This window comes from Trichosurus vulpecula, chromosome 1 (genome assembly GCF_011100635.1).
Source record: "Trichosurus vulpecula isolate mTriVul1 chromosome 1, mTriVul1.pri, whole genome shotgun sequence".
Lineage (NCBI taxonomy): Eukaryota > Metazoa > Chordata > Mammalia > Diprotodontia > Phalangeridae > Trichosurus > Trichosurus vulpecula.
Window position 1 is genome coordinate 371,449,765 of NC_050573.1, and position 21,060 is coordinate 371,470,824.

The 21,060-nt window shown below is 35.5% G+C and overlaps 1 protein-coding gene across 1 annotated transcript in view; it reads left to right on the top strand.

Moving 5' to 3' along the window:
• PIK3C3 (phosphatidylinositol 3-kinase catalytic subunit type 3) overlaps positions 1-21,060 on the top strand; it is a 187,483-nt gene that overhangs the window by 96,585 nt on the left and 69,838 nt on the right. Inside the window, exon 21 of the mRNA XM_036767859.1 lies at positions 1,217-1,291. Within this exon, the coding sequence (XP_036623754.1) occupies positions 1,217-1,291 (75 nt within the window). The remainder of the gene's footprint in view (positions 1-1,216; positions 1,292-21,060) is intronic.

Here is a 21,060-nt window from a genome sequence, read left to right on the forward strand (position 1 = left end):
GATAGTATTATTTTTGTACCGAATTTCAGATAAACAGTGACTATACAAAGCACTGTTTGCGTGCAGATTAGTTTGACCTGATTCCTTTTCTAAGTTTTCAATGCCCAATATCTAATAAATATCATTATTTAATGACTTTCACGTGAGAGGAAGGGCATATTATTATACTTTATCATAACTTGAATTTTCTAGTAGACTCATACATCAGTTCATTTTCAGTGTTTCTTACATTTGGACAGAGCTGATTTGGCCATTTTCAGGAATATTGTTAAAGGAGTTTGATTATGGTTTGCAATTATTGTTATTTTAGTAATGGGGAAGACTGATACAGATGATAAAGCAGTTACAAAAGATGAGTTGCATCTTTAATTCACTGTCAGTCTCAAATTCCAGGTTTTCAAGTTCTTTCTTAGCAGTGGAAGAAACCCAAAAGCAGAAAAGAAAGACAGAAAAACCTTAGAAAACTATATCCAAAGACTTTTTTCACCCTAACCCTTATGTCACTTTTCTTAATGGGTTAGGAGGAGTTCATAGCAATGGTGCTTAAAAGCCATTACCACTAAAATAAGTGCATCTATTTTCCCACCTGCTGTCAGTTCAGAAGATTCACAATTTAAAGAAAAAGCTCTTCAGCCATTTCTGTAATCTTGGCAGATAACACAGTTCCTTCTGATCTTATCAGGATGGTTACTTTATCTTTTGTATTTCTGCAGTTACTTTTTGCTTTTCAGGATGAGCTTTAAATTGGTATTCATATTGAAATACAACACAAGCATACTTTACAATTAAATTTCATGATATGTGATTTAACCTTTGAGCAGTTCTATAATTTTTCAAAATCATATCTTTTTTGCAAATATAGAAGATTTTGCTTATTTCTAAATGGTGTATTTATTAGTGCTATTAAAAATTACAATAGTAATAATAATAACCACTGGTATTTATGTAGTACTTTTAGGTTTTCAAATACTTCATATGCATTATATAATTTTGTCCACAGAACAACCCGACAAGGTAGGTACTCCACGTAGTATTATTATTGTATTTACAACTGGGTAAACTGAGCTTAAAAAAATCGTTAAACGACTTTCCTACAGTTACATAGTAAGTGTTGGAGGCAGGGTAGTGGTAAATATTGTCATCATAATAGCACAAATTGCATTTTCAAATTCTGACTTTGTTTTTATTAATTTTCCTTTTTGAATTGTCATTGCAGCTGGCTATTGTGTGATTACATATATCCTTGGAGTTGGAGACAGGCATTTGGATAACCTTTTACTGACAAAAACAGGTAATGAATCATGGCTGTTGATAGATTTGTGATTTAACTTAGGAAAGAGCAAATTTATACAAAGTGTATAGAGGGGGTTCTCCTATACAGAATCATTGGTTAATTTTGGTTATTTGGTTTTATTTAAAGCACAAAGCATAATAATTGTTAATTTAATGGCCTTCTAGTTCAGTCTCTCATCTGACAAAGAAATCTCTAATCTATTATATTTGGTTATCCTTCAAGTTCACTATGTCATAGAGCAGCTTACTTGGTTGTTATGTATGGCATCAGTTGTCAAAGAATTTTTTCTCATATAACATTGAGTCTGTTTCTCTTTCACCCATTTTTCCTCTTTCTTCTCTCCAGCATAAAAGAACAAAACATCTTCCTTTTAAAACACATTTATGCCTCATTGGAGTCTCTTTTACTAATAGCTAAACAAATCTAATCTCCTTAACTCTTCTTCATATCATGTAATTTCCAAAATGAATAGCATTATAGATTTATAAATTTAGGGTTGAAAAGGACCATACAATCCTGCTAGTCTTGCTCTGGACTCATTTTTTTCATGGTCCCTCTTAAATTATGATACCTAGACACACTGACACAATACTTTTAAGTGTAGTTCAACCAGCATAAGTATGAAAAGCTGTTGATTTCCATGAACTATACTTCTAACTCAGTGTCTGACACTGAAAATCATATTATCAGTAAAAAATCAGCTTTATTCTACTTATGAGCTTGTGTGCCATACTCGTGTTAGTGCTATCCTTAAAAAAAAAGACCAAACAACCCCTTTAAAACTTAGATACCAAGGGAGTACAGTGTTATAGTGTTATAGACTCTGGTCTCGTTCATATGGAAAAGGCTAATTTTGAAAGTTACAAGAGTATATAGAAGGTGGAACCAAAGTGGCAGAGTGATAGGAAGCAGTGTTTTGAGTTCTTGTATGCAGGATCCTCCAAACACATCTGAAAATACACCAGATTCAATCCTGATGGAGAAATTCAGGGGAAAAAAAAAATCACAGTGTCATTTGTCTACCCCAGCTTAGCATAGGGAGGCAAACAGGAAGGTCTGGGGATACTAGGATCTGGTTTGGGGCAGGAGCATACTGTGTACAGAGCCCTCCAGTGCACAGGGAGAGGCTGTGCACCAGGACAAGAGGAGGTCCCACACCCATAACAGGGCTTCATCGGACCCTTCCCAGGTCACTGATAAAGGGACAAGTGTGAACTGGTATCTTTGTCACCAGCTACCTAGTTCAAGGTCAGAGACCCAGGGCAGACTGAGAAAGAGACCTGCTCAGTGGATTGGTGTTTATATTCCCATATTGAGAGGCCCTGGGCAGTGTAGAAAGGAAGTTCAGGAGCTAATAGCAGCAGTGTGGCCTAGTTCCCAGCTTAGAGCAAGGTCTTACTTCTGGCATCTAGCCCAGCCTACAGAGGAATAACCAGGGCAGGAATCCTAGACCAAAGGGAAGCCTACGGTTCTGCCACTTTGAACCAACAGAGCTCCCTAGCTGACTGATAGGGACAGAGTCTATCAGCAGTCTACTCCAGCTCAGATCCAAACCCAAGTTACAAACTTGGAGAGCTCAGAGTGGGGAGTAGTACTCAGTCTTTGTCCTGCATGAGACCACTTTGCAGTGCTGAAAGCTTGCAGGCCCGAAGTCTGTCTCTGAGATCTGAAATAACAAAATCCAGTACCCCAAGAAAGCAGCCCAGGAGCTGCCCAGACTTTCTTTCCAGAAATATGACAGTTTGGCACTAATATAAAGTCCAAAGTCAAGAAGTAGCCAGAAGAATAAGCAAACAAAAAAATGAACCTCACCATAATGAGCTATTTTTGGGGCATAATGATGCTCAAGACACAAATGTAAAAGAAGAGAATGACTTCAAAACATCTAGAGGCAAAGCCTCAAAGTAAAACATGACTTGGGCAGAACATCTACTAGAATTCCTGGAAGAGATGAAGCAAGAGTTTAAAATAAGAGTTAAAAATTATAATTATTATTTTTTCGTGAATGAAATGAGAATACTTGAGGGAAAAATGGAAAAGAAATGAGAGCTTTAGAAGAAAGAATTGGCAAGGGAATTAACAGCTTAGTATAAGAAGTACAAAACTTTGCCAAAGCAACAAAGAAGCTGACATCATGAAGCTATAAGAACTATTGTAACAAAGTCAAAAGGCCAAACATAGAGAAGAAAATGTAAGGTATCTCATAGCAAATCAAACAGTCCTGGAAAATAGATCTTGGAGAAAAAAAATTAAGAATCATTGAACTATCTAAATGTCGGCGGCCGGAGGGGATGTGCCCCACTTTGGCACCCCGTACTCCCCGACTACCGCCTATCACTCACCATGCCCTCGGGTCTTCGGACGTCTCCGGCTCCTCTCGGGGATGCGAGAGGAGAATCACCAGGCAGTACGCCGGAGTCAACAAGCAGCTTTATAGCATGGCGTAGCAGAAATCTCACACAAATCCCACCGACCCTCTCTGGGGAGCGCCTTATATTGGGTGTTTCGGGTTGGCTCCTCCCCAGTTCCTCCCCGAGGGTGGAGCTCCTCCAGTAAGAGCCGCCCCGGTACTGACTTGGTGGAAGCCACACAGGCACCGCTGCGTCAGCAGGTCCAGACTCCCTGGCGTCTCACTACCCTCTCGGGGAGCCCAGGTCCAGAGCGCCCCTAACATCTAAATGCTATGACCAAAAGGAAAAAGAACCTAGAAGTTATATTTCAAAAACATCTTAAAAATGCACAAATCTCTTAGAACCAGAGGGCAAAGTAGATATAGAAAGAGACCATTGATTACCTCCCAAAAGAAACCTGAAAATGAAAATTCCCAGGAATATCATAACCAGAATCCAGAGTTTCTAGGTCAAAGTGAAAATACAGCAAACAGCAAGAGAGAAGGAATTCAAATCCCAAGGAGCCAGTAAAGATCGCACACTATTTAGCAGTCACAGTTATAAAGAAGAGAACTTGGAATATTACTCCAGAAGGCAAAGGATACAAACTTACAGACAAAAACAATAACCAGCAAAACTGAGCATAATTCTGCAGGGGGAAAATGGACTTTTAATGATGAAAAAAAGGGCTTGTAAGCATTCTTGATCCTCTTGGGAACTCTCAGAAAGGAAGACGGGATGGCTTACAATCTATACTGACAGAAGATATACCCTTGATAACTCTGTGTGTCTGACAAAACCTTTTTTTGTTGTTTTTAAAATTCATCCCCAGCTCATTCTGGACTTTTCTGATTGTGTTATTACAGGACTCCCTCATTTGGAATTGTTCATCTTTGTGTCTTCATAATTCATTTTTGAAAGTTATCCCTCTCTTCTGGACTGATTTTCTATAATAATTTTAGGTTCCTCTACAAATCTTTGTTCTCTCAAAACCTAGGGTGATTGACTATGCTTAAGTTATTTTTCCTCTGTAAGAATTTTAAAGTAGAATACTCACTTACCCCAAGGCTTCCAGTATTTGTTCTTCAGCAACCATTTTCTCTTTGTCAGAATTAGTTCAGAATAGTGTGGCAGGAATAGCCATAATATTGATAAGATCAAAGACCCACTGAGGTACATTTATGTACATACATACACACACGCATATACATACATGTATGTATAGATATGTATGTGTGTATACACACATATGTATGTATAGATATGTATATATATGTAATTGAAATTATAGCTTTAATGAACACTATCAGGAGGAGTATTCGGCACAAAGTAAATATTTGTAAGTTACTACTCTTTCAACCTCTTCCCTGAAATTCCTGGAATTTATTCTGCTGTATGCTCTTTAAGGACAAGGATCATCTCACCTTTGTACTTGTGTTCCCAGGCCTAGCACTGTATCCAGCATATATTAGACAGTAAATACTTGATTGGTTGTTGTATTTTTATGAATAAAATATCTTCTTTTAATCTAGGGACTTCTGACTGATATGTGGCTATGCAGGAAGGAGAATGAGAGTTGGGTTACAATCCTAAGATTTGTAAAGTTCATATTGCCTAATATATTTTGATTGATTAACCTGAGTCAAGATTTTAGATGATCTTATTGAAAATGTATTTTAATATTCCAAATAGAAGCTTTGACTTTTCATGTTTCATTATCCAGGCATAGTTTGCCACTAGAGGGAGCTCTGAATTTGTTTTTAAAGACAAAGAAATTACTATGTGCTCAGATGTACTTGTAAATAAGTAGCACATTTCCTTTTTTCTTTTTTAAAACAGTGCAATTTGAGTTGCGTTTTTCTGCCTGCTTCCTAATTGTTTATTGTGGTCATGAAGGCAGATATTTTAGGATTTGATCACTGGTATGAAGATTTTTTTTTCCATTTTCAGGTTTAACTTGAATGAAATTAGAATATGTGGGGAGAAGATTGGTAATTTCTAGAGCAATGGTGATTATCATACATTCTGGAGCTTCTGAAAACTCAGTGATTCATTTTAAAATAATATCACTTTATTCATTCTTTATTGACAACTTTTATCTCAGCAATTTCAAGATCTGTTAATTAAATGTCTGTTCTACAGAGGATTTGTACAGTTTTGACAGCTATTAGACATTTGAACAGAATTCAAAATGCATTCTATCATAGAAAATACATTTTAGTACCTGTTTAATTATAAATGCTTTAAACCTCATGTGTTTCTTGCTTTGGCACATTTTAGATTAGTTGTATCCCAATTCTAGAGATGCTAAGTTAATACTCTGCTAGACCAAGAATTTTTAAAAGTACAGATTCTTTTTATTCTGCTGCTCTCTAAGCATTTTTCAGGACAAGATGCCCTTTTGTTTGTTCCACAATAGCCTTTCTTTCCAACTAGAAGTCAAGGTTCACCCTATACCTTCCCTCCGCTTCTGCTGGTCATCAGTTTTATTTAGTCATCTTGAAATGAAGGAACTTTTCTAAAATAATATACATGGAAATACTTTTAAAAGGTTAAAATATCCCAATTTAAGGTAAGATTATTAACTTCCAGTTCCTTAGTACCAGTCGTGAACAGGAGGAAAAGAGTGCCAGCTTTTTGAGCCTTGGAATACATGCAAATAAGTAGGCCCCCTACTTATGGCTTTTTTTTTGGTGGAGGATGGACTGATGAGGGCTCATATCCCTGACTCTTCCTCTTTTTCTAGGTATATCTAGGAGGTACAGACAGAAGAATCGGCCTAAGAACAATAGATTAACAGGCTGATAATAGTAACTGAATATTAGACATGCTTTACTCTACAAATAGTGATATACTATATACTAAATTCCCACAATTGTAATATATTTTCCCAAAATGTAATGTAAAAAAGCTAAGCATGAAAAGAAGTGTTTGCCATTCAATTTTGGGATCTCTTTATTCCTAGTTCATTTTTTTTTTTGTCCATTTTAAGCTGAGAGTATCTTGGAAAATTTTCCCAAGATAGTATCAGCTGGTACAGCAGATGGCACTGTACATCCACTAAGAATTCAAAGCTTGTAAATTCCTTTGTCAGTAGATTGTAATGTATATGCAATCATTTTGAACATTGTGGTCTTCTAGGTAAATCTGAGGAGAGTAATATGCCAATTATTAATAGAACTTCTTGCTTTTCTTCTAATGTGGTGTCTTTGTAGGAGAAATCTTACAAAATTCAAGGCATAATATCCCTAAGTTAGGAGAAAAAGCAGAGTTTTAGTGAGGGAGCCTTTAGAGAGGTAGTTTTAGAAAGAGCATGCAGGAAGCTATATTATGGCTCAATTCATCTGGAGCACAACTTAATTGTATTTGGATTTTTTTTTTTGAAAAGATTTCTAGGCTATTATTAGATATTCCTGAGGGAAAATGCAGAACTAGGAAAGAGTTAAACCTAGTTTTCACTGTGTTTGGAAAAACTGTTTAATTCTCATTGTTTGTGAAGCTTACAATATAATTAGTATGTGGATCCCTGATAAAATGTGAAATAATAAAATATACCCAGGGAATTGGGCTCTGAGTTAGGAGTCAGACATGGATCTTGGAGTGAGGTGGGACTGACTGACCCAGTAGCCTCAGGCTACTTAGCCTCCCTTGTTGTCAGTTACTCTATCTTTGATATGAAAAGAAGCTCTGTCTTTGTCTCAGGACTCCACAGTGAAGACTAAAATAATATTGTGTGTCTAATTTCTCTCAGTCTTTTGGAGGAGAGTACAAAATAAGGAATTCTGGACTCTCTTACTTTTATCTTTTCATTTTATTAAGTCTGATCGTTATAATTTTTTTGAATTGGTTCAAATTCCTTTTATATCTAGTGTCTTTCCATGAACTAGATAGTTGTTTCTAGTTGTAGAGATAGAGAAGCAATTTTTATATTTCATTCTCCTCTTTTCATACTGATCATCCAAAAAAGTTATTGGACTTAGAATTAAAAAAGGAATGTTTCAAATCTTTTGAGATTACTGTGTCAAATTCAAATAGAAATTGGGGCCTTTTAATGATCCCTGCAGGTTCTATATTGATTTAGAAAACCACGTATCAATAGTGTCTTTGTCATTTTGATAAATATTTCCCAATTACATTTTAATCCAGTTTGGACCACACTGGCTTGTGTGACACCTCTGTTTTAAGATATTGCTGGACTTACATGTTTTTTCAAGTAATCTTTTATTTCTGTGTAATAGGAAAAAGATAACAAAAGAAGCTGCTCGGTTGTTCATTAACCTAGTTTTATCTTTTCTACATTAAAAGCCAAACAGCAGTGTTTTAAAAAATAAATTATAGCACAGTTGTAATTTTTTTTCCTCAGAAAGGCTGATATGATTTTCATTTTGTGTCCAAAGTACTTGTTTTGTGTAGAAGGAACTAATTTGCTACTAATAAATGTTTTGATAGCAATAGTAAAACAGATATTTGCATTTAAGTCTATGTGTTATGGTATATTTAATATTCTCACAGAAAACCTAATGTCTCAGACTTGTCTTTGTAATGAATTTGTTTATTCCCATAGCTATAAGGGTAACTGAGTCGAATGGCGTTTTATATACTCAGTAGGTGCCCACTGAATGCTTATTAAATGAATAAATGAAATAAGTTTTTCATTTTCAGGTTTACCTGTCCTTCGGGTTTAGCAGGTTTCTAGGCCTAGCTTTACATTCCATCCAGAATGGTATTGTAGGCACAATATAGTTTCCTATTTGAATTAGCTAGGTTGCTTTTGTGTGTTCTTAGGGAATTCTGTGGCTGGAGTTCATAGGAAAAAAAAAGTTTTTCAGCTGTGTTAGCTACATCATTTGCTTAAATACTTTAACAAGATTATAGAATGTTTCTAACAGATCACATAGAAGAAGTGAGATTTTTAACAGTTTTAATCTGCTTTGAATGAAGGTGAATCGCTGCAATAACTAGAATATATAAAAGAATATTCCACAGGGAATTTTCCATTTCAGCCTCAAATACTTTATGGCCTCATTCATTTGGTTAATTTAAGTACTCCCTTTAAATATTTTAAAACTTTCAAGAATAATTGTCTCTTCTGTGAATAACTTTCTATCAGACAAGTAGAGTACTACATGTTATAAATGTCTTGAATTCTCATAACTTCACTAAGTCAATCAGCAAGCTTGATGTCTGTGAGATCCTCAGCACTGTTGGTTTGGTACTGTTCTATATCAGAGATAGGGAAAATAGCTTCCATCTTGAAGGAGGCCAAAGGCTTGACCCTAGTCCTTATAGCTTACTGTGTTGGGAAGACAAAAATTCTCGAATAAAGAATGTAAAAGCTAATTGTGCATAGAGAGTCAAGAAGGATTGGAGTAATTGGAAAAGACTTTTTCAAAGAAATGGAAATTGTCCTATGGGTAGAATTTAGAATTTAGACTTAAAGATGAAAGGAATCTTTAGGTTATCTAGATAAGTGGAAAGGGGAAAAGATAAACTTCACATTCTAGAGGAAACAATAAACAAAAACCTAAAAGCAAGAGTGAATTTTAGTTTTGTGGCAAACATCCAGGAGGTTGGCCTGGTTAGAGCAGAGGGTGTGTATGGAAGGGAATGAGAAATAAGTTGGTGCTGTATGATAGAAGGCTTTGAGAGGCAGATCTTCTTGTTTCATTTTTAAGGGAATTTCTTCATTGTGACCAAAACCACTTTATAGGAAATTTAAATAACCTGTACACCAGTTAATCATTGTGCAAGTAGATTTTTCATCATTTTATTTACATTAAATCAGTGCTTTTAAAGGGGCCTGTGTCCCTAGGCAAGTTACTTCATTGCTTTGAACTTGTTTCATCTATATGATGTAGGGATTGACCAAAGTAAGTCGCAATACTAATTCCAGGCTCTGGCCTCCAATCGTTTGATTTCTGTCTATGACTTAATTATTTATAGGAAACTCCTCTTCCCATGTAGGTCTTTGACAACTTTTCTACAATTTATAGTCTTAAAGGGTTATCTGGGTGCAGTAAGAGGTTAAGCAACTTGTCCAGGGTCATGCAGTTTATACATATCAGGATTTGAACTGAGGTCTTCCTGGTTCTTAGTCTGTCATTTAGGTCAAACTGTCACTCTTTTCTAAGTATGCTTTTTAAGTGTGGCGATACCACCGTCTAACTTATGGTACACTCCAAGTAGGGTAGCAGAGGTAGATGAAAGATGTATTGCCTCCTTATTACAATGTGAAAGGATAGATACTAAAGTAATAGCCACCATTACAGAAGGTAGCCTCTAACATCCCTTTCAGGTTAAAAAAAATCTTTCATTTTTCAGTTGTGGTCTAATTTGTAAAATGGTAGGGTTGTCAGCTATATTTTGCTTGACGGTTTTGTTAAAAATGGATGCTATGCTTTGTTTCTTTCCCTGCCACCACCCTTGTCCATCCCATTTTAAACTGGACCACATTCTTCCTGAGTTGTTTAGGCACTAATTGAGGCAGCATCCAATTCAGCAAGCATTTATTAAATTTGTCTCCTCCTTTAGGAGGAGAGCTCAGGAGGGCTGGGGTTGTTTTTGTTTTTTCTTTGTAGTCCCAAGGCTTGGCATAGTCATTTACGCTTATATGGAGGTGAGTGTGTAGGATGTGATTTCATTCATATAAGGAAATCTTGAATGAAAAAAACTCCCTCTACCAATGTAGGTCAGCACTTTCTCTGCAACTTATGGTCCCAGGGAGTCCCAAAGCACTAACTTGGAGAATTACCCAGGGCTACACAGCCATTATGTTTCATGGGCAGTACTTGAACCCAGATCTTTCTGTCTTGAAACACTTTTGTCTACTATGTCATATAGTAAGGGCTTAAAAAAAATATTTATTGATTAACCAATTGATAACTTAATATGAGCAAGGCAACATTTTTTTCCCCTAAGAATAAAAAAGTATCATTTTACCATTGACCTGTTTACAATAATAATTTCTTCTTTCTGATTCTGAATTCATGAGGATTAATGCACGGTGGACTTAAAATGAAACTTTTTTTCACCAGATGCTTAATTTTCAGGCTGAGATATACATTCTGTTTTTATCATCAAAATAAAGTACAGTTTGTTTATTTGATAGCTGGCTGGCACATTGGATAGAATGGATAGAGTGCTAGACCTGAAAACAGGAGGATCTGAGGTCAAGATCCAGCCTCAGACAGTTACTAGCAGTGTGATCTTGGACTAGTCTGCATCAGTTTCTTCATTTGTAAAATGGGGATGATTAAAGCACCTACCTCTTAGTGGTTGTTGAGGGGATAAAATGAGATAACATTCGTAAAACACTTTGCAAACCATAAGGCTCCTTAAATACAAACTATTACTTTCTTTTAAATTAAGATGACACTTTGGAGCCTTATATGCCTTTTTCCAAAGCGTTGATAATCCTCTTGCCCCTGTATTCTTCAAAATAATAATGGTTAATTCTTCTCTCAAAGAAATACTGTGCGTGGTATAAACTTTACATAATATGGGATACTTACTTGAGATAGTATTCTTTGAATATTGACAGGACAGCATGGATTATATGGCTGTCATGTACATAGATGAGAAGTAGCTACCATTTTTTTGCTTTTCAGAAAACTAAAAAGCATTCTAAAAATTAAAAAAAACAAATCAACAACCCACTACCGGGTTGTCCCTTCAAAAACGGGCCCAGGAATGTGATTTAAATTTCTAGCAAATTGGCTTGGAGAGGGAGTGTTTGTTTATTCTGTCCCAGAAGCTAATTGTTTTAACCATCTCTTAAGATGTCTCCAAAGCCCCTCTTGGAAATGTGAAGTTAAAAATGTTAATGTCATCTCAGGACGAATCTCCTTGATTTCCTAATTCATGTGTATATATAAATCTTCATACGTATCGATATTAAAGTATGACATTGCATACTATACTTAAGTACTTAAGATCCATGGTGAAAGAGGTATTAGTCCTCCTTTCACCTGCATAGATTGCAATCTCCATATGATTTAGTAGTCTTAGAGAATTGTCATGACAGAAGTCTTCACCCAAGATGATGATGGGCTTCTGTGAACCTTTTCTGTATCTTCACTGGATATGTGTGTGTGGAGGGGAAGGGAGTCAAGATTTAGTATGTGCTTACTAAGTCACTGTTAATATTAAATGCAGTTGTATATTCCAGTGTTTCCAGGACCTGCAATTTATTTGGGTTAAGAACTCCTTCTGCCTGTGATTTTCCTTTATCTAGTTTGTTCCATTGATCTCCTTCTCTGTTTTTTAACTAATATCAGATGGTTTTGATGCCTGCAGCTTTATAATATAGTTTGAGGTCTCAAAGTACTATTCCCCCTTTGTCTCTGCTTCTTTTCATTATTTTCCTTGATATTATAGTTATTTTGTTTTTTCAAATGAATTTTATTATTTTTTGGAGTTTTAAAAAATATCCCTTTGACAGTTTGGTATTGCATTAAAATGTAAATTAACCTTGGTAATGTTGTCATTTTTATTATATTGGCCTATACCAACCATGAACAGTGAATATTCTTCCAGCTATTTAAGTTATTTGTTTCTTTAAGGAACACTATAATAGGATCTATTCAAATATGTCATGTTCTTTGGTAGATTGATCCCCTGATATATGCATTTTATAGTTATTCGGAATGGGGTTACCATTTTTGTTATTGCCTCTTGCAGTTTATTATTATATAGGAATGCTAGTGATTTTTATTTTATAAAACTCTAGTGAAGGTTCATTTTGTAGCCTGCAACATTGCTAAAGCTAATGTCTCACTTATTATCTTTGTTAATTCCCTAAAGTTTTTTTAGATAAACTTATCATCTTCAGCAAACAGGGATAGTTTTATATCTTTAGGCCTTAATTTTTTTTTCTTATCTTAGTGCTACTGCTAGCGTTTTCAGAACAATATCAAATGATAGTGAGGAAAGTGGGTATCTTTATTCCTGTATTTACTGGGGAAGGTTTTAGTATATTTCTGTTTCCTAGGGTACTTACTTTTGGTTTTAGATAGATACTTTTATGATATTAAAAAAAGACCCTTATTTACCTTTACAATGTATGGTTTTTAGCATAAGTGAGTGCTATATTTTGTTAAAGTTTGCTCCACATCTTTTTTTTTTCTTTACATTGTTCCACAATAATGTGTTTTTGGATATTTTTTTCAGTATGATTAATTATGGTGATTTTTTTTTCCTAATGTTCAACCATCCTTGCCTCCCTGATATAAATCCAGCTTGGTCATGATGACTCATTTCTTGGATGCATCACTATAGAACTATATTTGTTTCAGAAAAGGATTCTGGTAAGATGCTTTCATTCTCAATTTTTGAGAATAATTTGCGTAGTATAGTTACTAATTGTTCTTAAGTGATTAAACAACATACCAAAATTTCTGACATGGAGCTAAAACTTGGGAAAGTAATATCCTTAAAAAACATATATTAACCAAATAGAAAAGGACAATGTTAATGAACTGAATATGCATTTTAAAAGTTAGAAAGCCAACAAATAGACAAAGCTAACATAAGTACTAATTAAAAAAATAGAAAAAGTGCTAAGTTGGAAACAAAGTAACTATGGAAATGATCAGACTCAAAGCTAGTTCTTTTAAAAGACTAATAAAATTGATAAACCTTGAATCAATCTGATTAAAAAGACGATAGAAAATCACATCAACAGAATAAGAAATGAACAAGGTAAAATCACAGCAAAAACAATAAATAAAAAGAATTATAAGAACCTACTATGCACAATTATATGCTAACAAAATTGAGAACATAATATTGTCTTCAAAAATATAAAATACCCAAATTAGCAGAAGGCTAAATAGAGACCTTAAATAATCCAATCTCAGGAAAGGAAGTGGAATTTGCTGTAAAAGTACTATCAAAGAAAAAACTCCCAAGTCCTAATTCATTCTCAGGATAGTGCGACCTTGTTATTTCTTTTCTTATATATTTCTTCCCTTTCAGAGCCTAAAAGCTATCTGTACTCACTATCTCCAATTCTTCTTTCATTGACTTCTCTGCTCCTTATGTTCTAACTTCCAACCTTGTTGCTCAGTTGAAATTGGTCTCTCCAAAGTGGCCAGTGATCTTTTCATCACCAAATCTGATGCCCTTTCTCAGGTCTCATTTCACTTGACCCCTTTGTAGAATTTGACACTGTTGATTCCCGCATCTCTAAATATACACTCTCTCCTCTCTGTGTTTTCATGACTCTACTTGCTCTTGGTTCACTTACCTGTCTGACCTTATTCTCTTTGACAGGATGTCATCCAGTAAAATATTAATATTATTCCCTCTAACTCTGCGTTAGACTTTCTGGAGCTCCTGGCTTGCATCTCCAACTTCCTGGTAAATCTTTTCAGCAAGATGTCCCATAGGCATCTCTAAATCAGTATGTCTAAAAACAACTCATATTTCCCCTAAAATGACAGCTTTTCATTTTCTCCCATTTCTGTCATGACTGTCCTTCCAGCTACTCAGTGTTTCTACTTTGGTATCATCATTGAAACTTTCCTCTTCCTAACCCTCCATCCTCACCCCCACATACATGTTACAAAGTTTTATTAATTCTACTTCCAAGACATTTCTCACATCTACCCCCTGCACTATAGCCGAACAACTGCCACCACAGTTAAGCCCCTTAAAGAGATATTCCTAAAATTCAAATCTGACCTTGTCACTTCCTGGCTCAGAAAGCTCCTGTGTTGCCCTCCTGCCTTTAGGGCAACATGCAAACTCCTCTGCTTGACGATTAAAACCCTGAACAGTCTGATTCAGAGTACCTTCCCTGACTTCCTCCACGGTGCTCCATTTCATGCACTGTACAATCCATCCAAACTGGTCTCTTTACTCAAAACACACATCTCATCTCCGAGTACATGCCTCTGTAGTCCTCCCTGCCCCCTAGCTCTTTTTCCAATTCTTAGAATGCATTTCCTCCCCTCTTTCACTTCTTAGAATCCCTAGATCCTTTCAGAATTCACTTCAGGTGCCATCTCTTCCATGAGGCCTTTCCATATCCTCCCTGCTGGTAGTGTCCTCCTTGAAATTACCTTATATTCTTTTGTATATGTTTTTAATTTCTTTAAATGTACACATGTTGTTTCCCTCTATGAAATGTAAGTTCCTTGAAGGCAGGGGCTGTTTTGTTTTTGTGTCCATAGTACATAAAAAGTTAACCTTTAGTTGAACATAATATTGCTGAGTTGACCAACCAGATATTGGAAGCTAGGTCACTAGAGATATCTGAAACTAAGCATAAATTAATATAAAAAATTAAGCATTTAGTTCAATATATCAGAAATCTGTTATTTCATTCAAATACGCATGCATTGATACATATTACAACCCTTTTATAATTTAGTGGGTATTTTCTAGAATTGCTATGGCTCAAAATACTCCTCATTCTGTGAAACCAACATGATGATCAGCTTCTCTGGGCTTATCTGGTTGGTCCTCACATGGTGGACATATAGTATCAACGTGCATATATATACTCAGGACATTTTGAACTTTGTAAGAATGTAGGAGTATATAATGTGATTTCAGTGCTCTTGAAAATCTAGGTTCTTTCTATCTTTTTTTGTGTCACAATGAGATATCAGAATAGAATTTTAGTAAAAAAAATGTAATTGGTGAAATTCAAATGAATTTTCATGGCTTTGTGCCATTTGGCTTACTGGATCATTTTTTTAGCATCTAATTCTGAAATAGCTTTGTATGTGTGCATGCTTTATTTTGCATTTTTTCCCCATCAATACATAACAGTGATCAAATCTGAGATTATACTTGCATCTTTATGATTATGAAATAAGATATAGTAAGTAGCACTGGTCAAAAAGGGATTGGTCTGTTTCACTTAAATAGATGGCATTGCCAAACTCTGACATGACTGGAGATTAAGTTCCTTTCTAACTCAATTACCTAACTTCTAGCAACTTTTTGAATAAGTGTTTATTTCAGTGCATGAAAAGCCAGACAGCCGCTGACGCAGGATATTGCTTCCCCTCCCTCAACAACTTCACATTTTTTGCTGCTCTGATTTTCAGGAGAGGTGATTTTTCATGGTTTGTCATGTCTGTGTTGAGAGTCTGACAAATTTCAAATGGGTAATGCATCGAGGAGCCCCCTTGGAGGGAATGCTCTAGTTTATTAAGTTGACAGAAACAAATAGCTAAGAGATACTTAGAGGTGTATTTGTGCTGCATTTTCACTGAACCAGCTTCCTTCCTATATCTACAACAATTTTCAGCCTCCTAACATGTATATTCTCAGAAAATATTGGGTGATGTGAATATCTATGAAAATCTGGAAAGTCATTATGTTTTAGAGGAATAGAACAAAAAAGGAATGGGAAAAAATATAGGCCCAAATGTAAAACTTCCTTAAAATTAGAACTCTTCAGAAGTGGAGCAGGCTACTTGAGGATGGAATGGGTTCCCCGCTCACTGGAGGTCTTACAGGAGAGACAGGAGGACAACTTGTTAAGTATAATGTAGAGTAGAAACACTTCTGAGTAATGGAGAACGCAGTAACTTAGATAACGCCGAATTAACATTGTATATGTTATATCTTATTTTGTTAAATATTTCCCAATTACATTTTAATCTGGTTCAAGACACTTGACATCCTCCCCTCCCCACTTGACAGCTCTAGGGATAGGTTTCCCTGTAGCTTCTAATGGCCTTTTCGGTTCTATTCTAAGTACAGGATGTATTCCAGAAATTGCTTTTAGTCTAGTCTGGCTGAAGTTGGAACCACAAGAAAAGCAGTGGTATGAGATATTTTAGTGTAAGGATTGAGGCCATACTTAGTGGGTTCCTGAAGTACCCTTCTTCAAAACCTTATTTCTTTCTCTGGCCTTCTTCCTTCCATTTTCAGAAGATCAGGTGGCAATTTTCCATTTCCAGGTTAACTATACTACTAGGGCTCTTGAGGAGATGAGACTCAGTGGCCTTGAAGTCCCTTCCAGAGCAGTATCTATGACACTGGCGCACTGTTGCCCCTGTGATCTGACACCATCATTAATTGCTACTCTTTCTTAAATAATTTCCCTCTCTTTTGTCTTTCTTTGGTCTACAAAATATTACTCACCTCTGTATAAAACAAAACTTCCTTGTCCCTGCTATTTCCTTAAGTTATAGCCACTCTTTCACCTCCTGATCACTGCTTAACTTCTAAAAATGTAATCAATACTCACTTTTTCCCCTTCCTCACTATTCAGATTCCTATAGTCTGGCTTTAACCTTTCAATCCACTGAAACACTTCTGAGCCACAAGTGACCTCTCCATTGTCACAGTTGTCTTCTGTGATAAACTTTTTCCTTGTGTCCTGCTCTCAGCTCTGTTATATCTCAACCTTTTTTGACTGTTTCATCTTTTCTAATATCAGTGTCCCCCAAGTGTAATCTCATCTCTGTCTTTCTCTTCCCTCTCCTCCGCCCCCCTTTGGCCTTAGTTATCACCTTTATATAGATGAACAATAAGTATATATATATTGACGTCTGGTTTCCTTAGAATCCCAGTTCCCTATTTCATGATGCCTACTGAACCTTGATATCACATTGGCATAGTAGATGCTTAATAAATGTTTATTGAACTAAATTGAAAAGTAGGTTGGAACTAACTTGTGGCAAAGACTTGAATACCATGCATTTTTGTACTTTAATAGATTCTAGAGCACTGATGTTTATGTACATAATAATAAATAATCACATTTGTATATCATTTTCAGGTTTACAAAGTGCTTTCCTCATAACAACTCTGTGAAGTAGTTACTGAAGTACTAATAGTCCTGTCTTGCATATAGGATTGTTTCACGGGGTGATCTCATCAGCTCTTATGGTTTCAGTTATGATCACCAGGCTGATTGATGACTCTCAGCTCTGCTAGCTCAGCCCTAACATTTCTGCTGACATTCAGTTTTACATCTCTGCCAGCCAGTCAGTAAGCCTTTATTAAGTACCTACTATATGTATGGCACTGTGCTAAACTCTGGGGATGGAAAGAGAAGCAAAAGAAAGTCCTGTTCTCAAGTGGCTCACAGTCTCATTGGGGAGACAGCAGGCAAACAAATATGTACAAACAAGCTCTATATAGGATAATTAGGAAGTAATTAAAAGAGAGAATCCAATGAACTTGGAAAAACTTCAACTCCCACTGCCTATAGGACATCCATAATGGGCTGTCTATATACATTTAAATTCAACATGTCCCAAACTGACTTGACTATATTTTTTTCTTTTTTTACATGCAATTTTATTTTTCCCACAGGTGCGTGTGAAAACAATTTTTAACAGTTTTAATATATATTTTGAGTTCCAAATTCTCTCTCTGCCTTCACCCCTCCCTGAAGTGGTGAGCAATCTTACATAGGTTATACATGTTCAGTCATGTAAGACATATTCCCACATTAGTCATTTTGTAGAAGAAAACTTGAACAAAAAAGGAAAAAGAAAAAAAGAAATTGAAAACCAGTATGCTTCAGTCTGCATTCACATGGCATTAGTTCTTTCTTAGGAAACAGATAACCATTTTTTTCATCATGAGTCCTTTGAGATTGTCTTGGATCATTGTATTGCTAAGAGTAGCAAAATCATTCATAATTCTTCATCATACAATATTGCTGTTACTCTGTATGATGTTTCATACATCGTGTGGTTCTACTGTCTTCACTCTGCATCAGTTCATGTAAATCTTTCCAGGTTTTTCTCAAATCATCCTGCTCATCATTTCTTATAACACAATAGTATTCCATTACAATCATATACCACAACTTGTTGAGCTATTTCATAATTGATGGGCATTCCCTCAATTCACCACCACAAAAGGAGTTGCTATGAATACTGTTATATAAATAGGTTCTTTTCCTGGTGGGTTTTTTTTTTGTTTTTGTTTTTTAAACTCTTTGGGATACTGACTTAATAGCGATTATGCTGGGTCAGAGTATGCACAGTTTCAAAGCACTTTGGGCATAGTTCCAAATTGCTCTCCAGAATGGTTAGATCAGTTCATAACTCCACCAGTAGCATATCAGTATCCCAGCTTTCCCTTATCTCCTCCAACATTTATCATTTTCCTTTTCTGTCATGTTTATCAATTTGATGGGTGTGAGGTAGTATCTCAGAGATATTTTAATTTGTATTTCTCTAATTAATAATTTAGAGCATTAGAGATTTAGGGCATTTTTATATAACTATAGATAGCTTTGATTTCTTCATCTGAAAACTGCCTGTTCATATCCTCTGACCATTTATCAATTAGGGAATGACTTGTATTCTTATAAATTTGACTCAGTTCTATGTATATTTGAGAAACAAGGCCTTTATCAGAGATATTTGCTGTAAAATTTTTTTTCCTAGTTTTTACTTTCCTTCTAATTTTGTACTTTCCTTCTAATTTGTGCAAAAACTTTTTAATTCAATATAATCAGAAGTATCCATTTTATATCCTATAATTCTGTCTCTTGTTTGGTCCTAAATTCTTCTCTTATCTATAGATCTGACAGGTAAACTACTATTCCGTGCTTCTTTGATATGCTTATGATATCACCCTTTATGTCTAAATCATATACACATTTTTACCATATCCTGGTAGAAGATACTGGTCTGTGCTTAATTCCTTTCATACTGTTTTTCAGTTTTCCCAGCAGTTTTTGTCACATAGTGAGTTTTTGTCCCCAAAAGCTTGGGTCTTTGTGTTTGTCAAATATGAAATTCCTATGCAGATAGCTAGTTGGCACAGTGGATGGAGTGCTGGGGTTGGAGTCAAGAAGACTTCTCTTCCTGAGTTCAAATCCAGACTCAGACACTTACCAGCCTTCTGACCATGAGCAAGTCGCTTACCCCTATTTGTCTCAGTTTCTTCATCTGTAAAATGAGCTGGAGAAGAAAATGGCAAACCATTCCATTATGTTTGCAAAGAAAACCCCAAAAGGGGTCATTAAAGAGGTAAACACAATTGAAAAATGACTAAGCAGTGACAAAATTACTATGGTCATTTACTACAATGTATTATGTACTTAATCTATTCCACTGGTTCTGTGCCTCCCTCCCCCCCCCCTCCCCCCCCCCCCCCCCCCCCCCGCCGTAATTTCTTGGCCAATACCAGATTGCTTTGATGGTTACTGCTTTATGGTACAATTTGAGATCTGGTAGGTCTAGGCCACCTTCCTTCACATTTTTTTTTCATTGATTCTCTTAATATTCTTAGCATTTTGTTCTTCCAGATGAATTTTGTTATCATTTTTTCTAGCTCTATGAAATAATTTTTTGGTAGTTTCATTGATATGGTATTGAATAAGTAGATTAATTTAGATAAAATTGTCATTTTTATTATATTGACTCAGTCTACCCATGAGCAATTTATATTTTTCCAATTGTTTAGATCTGATTTTATTTGTATAAGAAGAGTTTTGCAATTGTGTTTTTATGGTTCCCAGGTTTGTCTTGGCAGATAGACTGCCAAGTATTTGATGTTGTCTACAGTTATTTTAAATGAAATTTCTCTTTCCATCTCTTGCTGCTGGACTCTGTTGGTAATATATAGAAATACTGATGATTTATGTGGGTTTTTACTTTATCTCCTGCAGCTTTGCTGATAAATTATTTCAAGTAGTTTTTTAGTTGATTCTCTATGATATGATTCTCTCTAAGTATACCATCATATGATCTGCAGAGGGTAATTGTTTTGTTTCTTTATTGCCTATTCAAATTCCTTCAATTTCTTTTTCTTCTCTTAATTGCTATAGACAGCATTTCTAGTACTATATTGAATAATAGTGATAATGTGTGTCCTCTTCTGATCTTATTAGGAAGGCTTCTAGCTTATCCCCATTATAGATAGTGTTTGCTCGTGTTTTTAGATAGATACTACTGATTTTATATAAGGCCTCATTTGCTGTCTACTGTTTTTAGTAGGAATACATGTCATGTTTTGTTAAAGGCTTTTTCTGTATCTATTGAGATAATTGTATGATTTCTGTTGGTTTGGTTATTGATATGGTTAATTATGCTGATAGTTTTCCTAATATTGAACCAGCCCTGCATTCCTGGTATATATCTCACCTGGTCATAGTGTATGAGTCTTGTGATATATAGCTGTAATCTCCTTGCTAGTATTTTATGTAAAATTTTGGATCAGTATTCAGTAGGCTAATCAGCTTATGGTTTTCTTTCTCTGTCTTTGCTCATCCTGGTTTAGGTATCAGCACCATATTTGTATTGTAAAAGGAATTTGGTAGGACTCCTTTGCATACTTTTCCAAATAATTTATACAGTGTGGGAAATAATTATTCTTTTAATGTTTGGTAGAATCCAGATGGCTGGCCCTTCACATTTTTTCTTAGGGAATTCATTGATGGCTTGT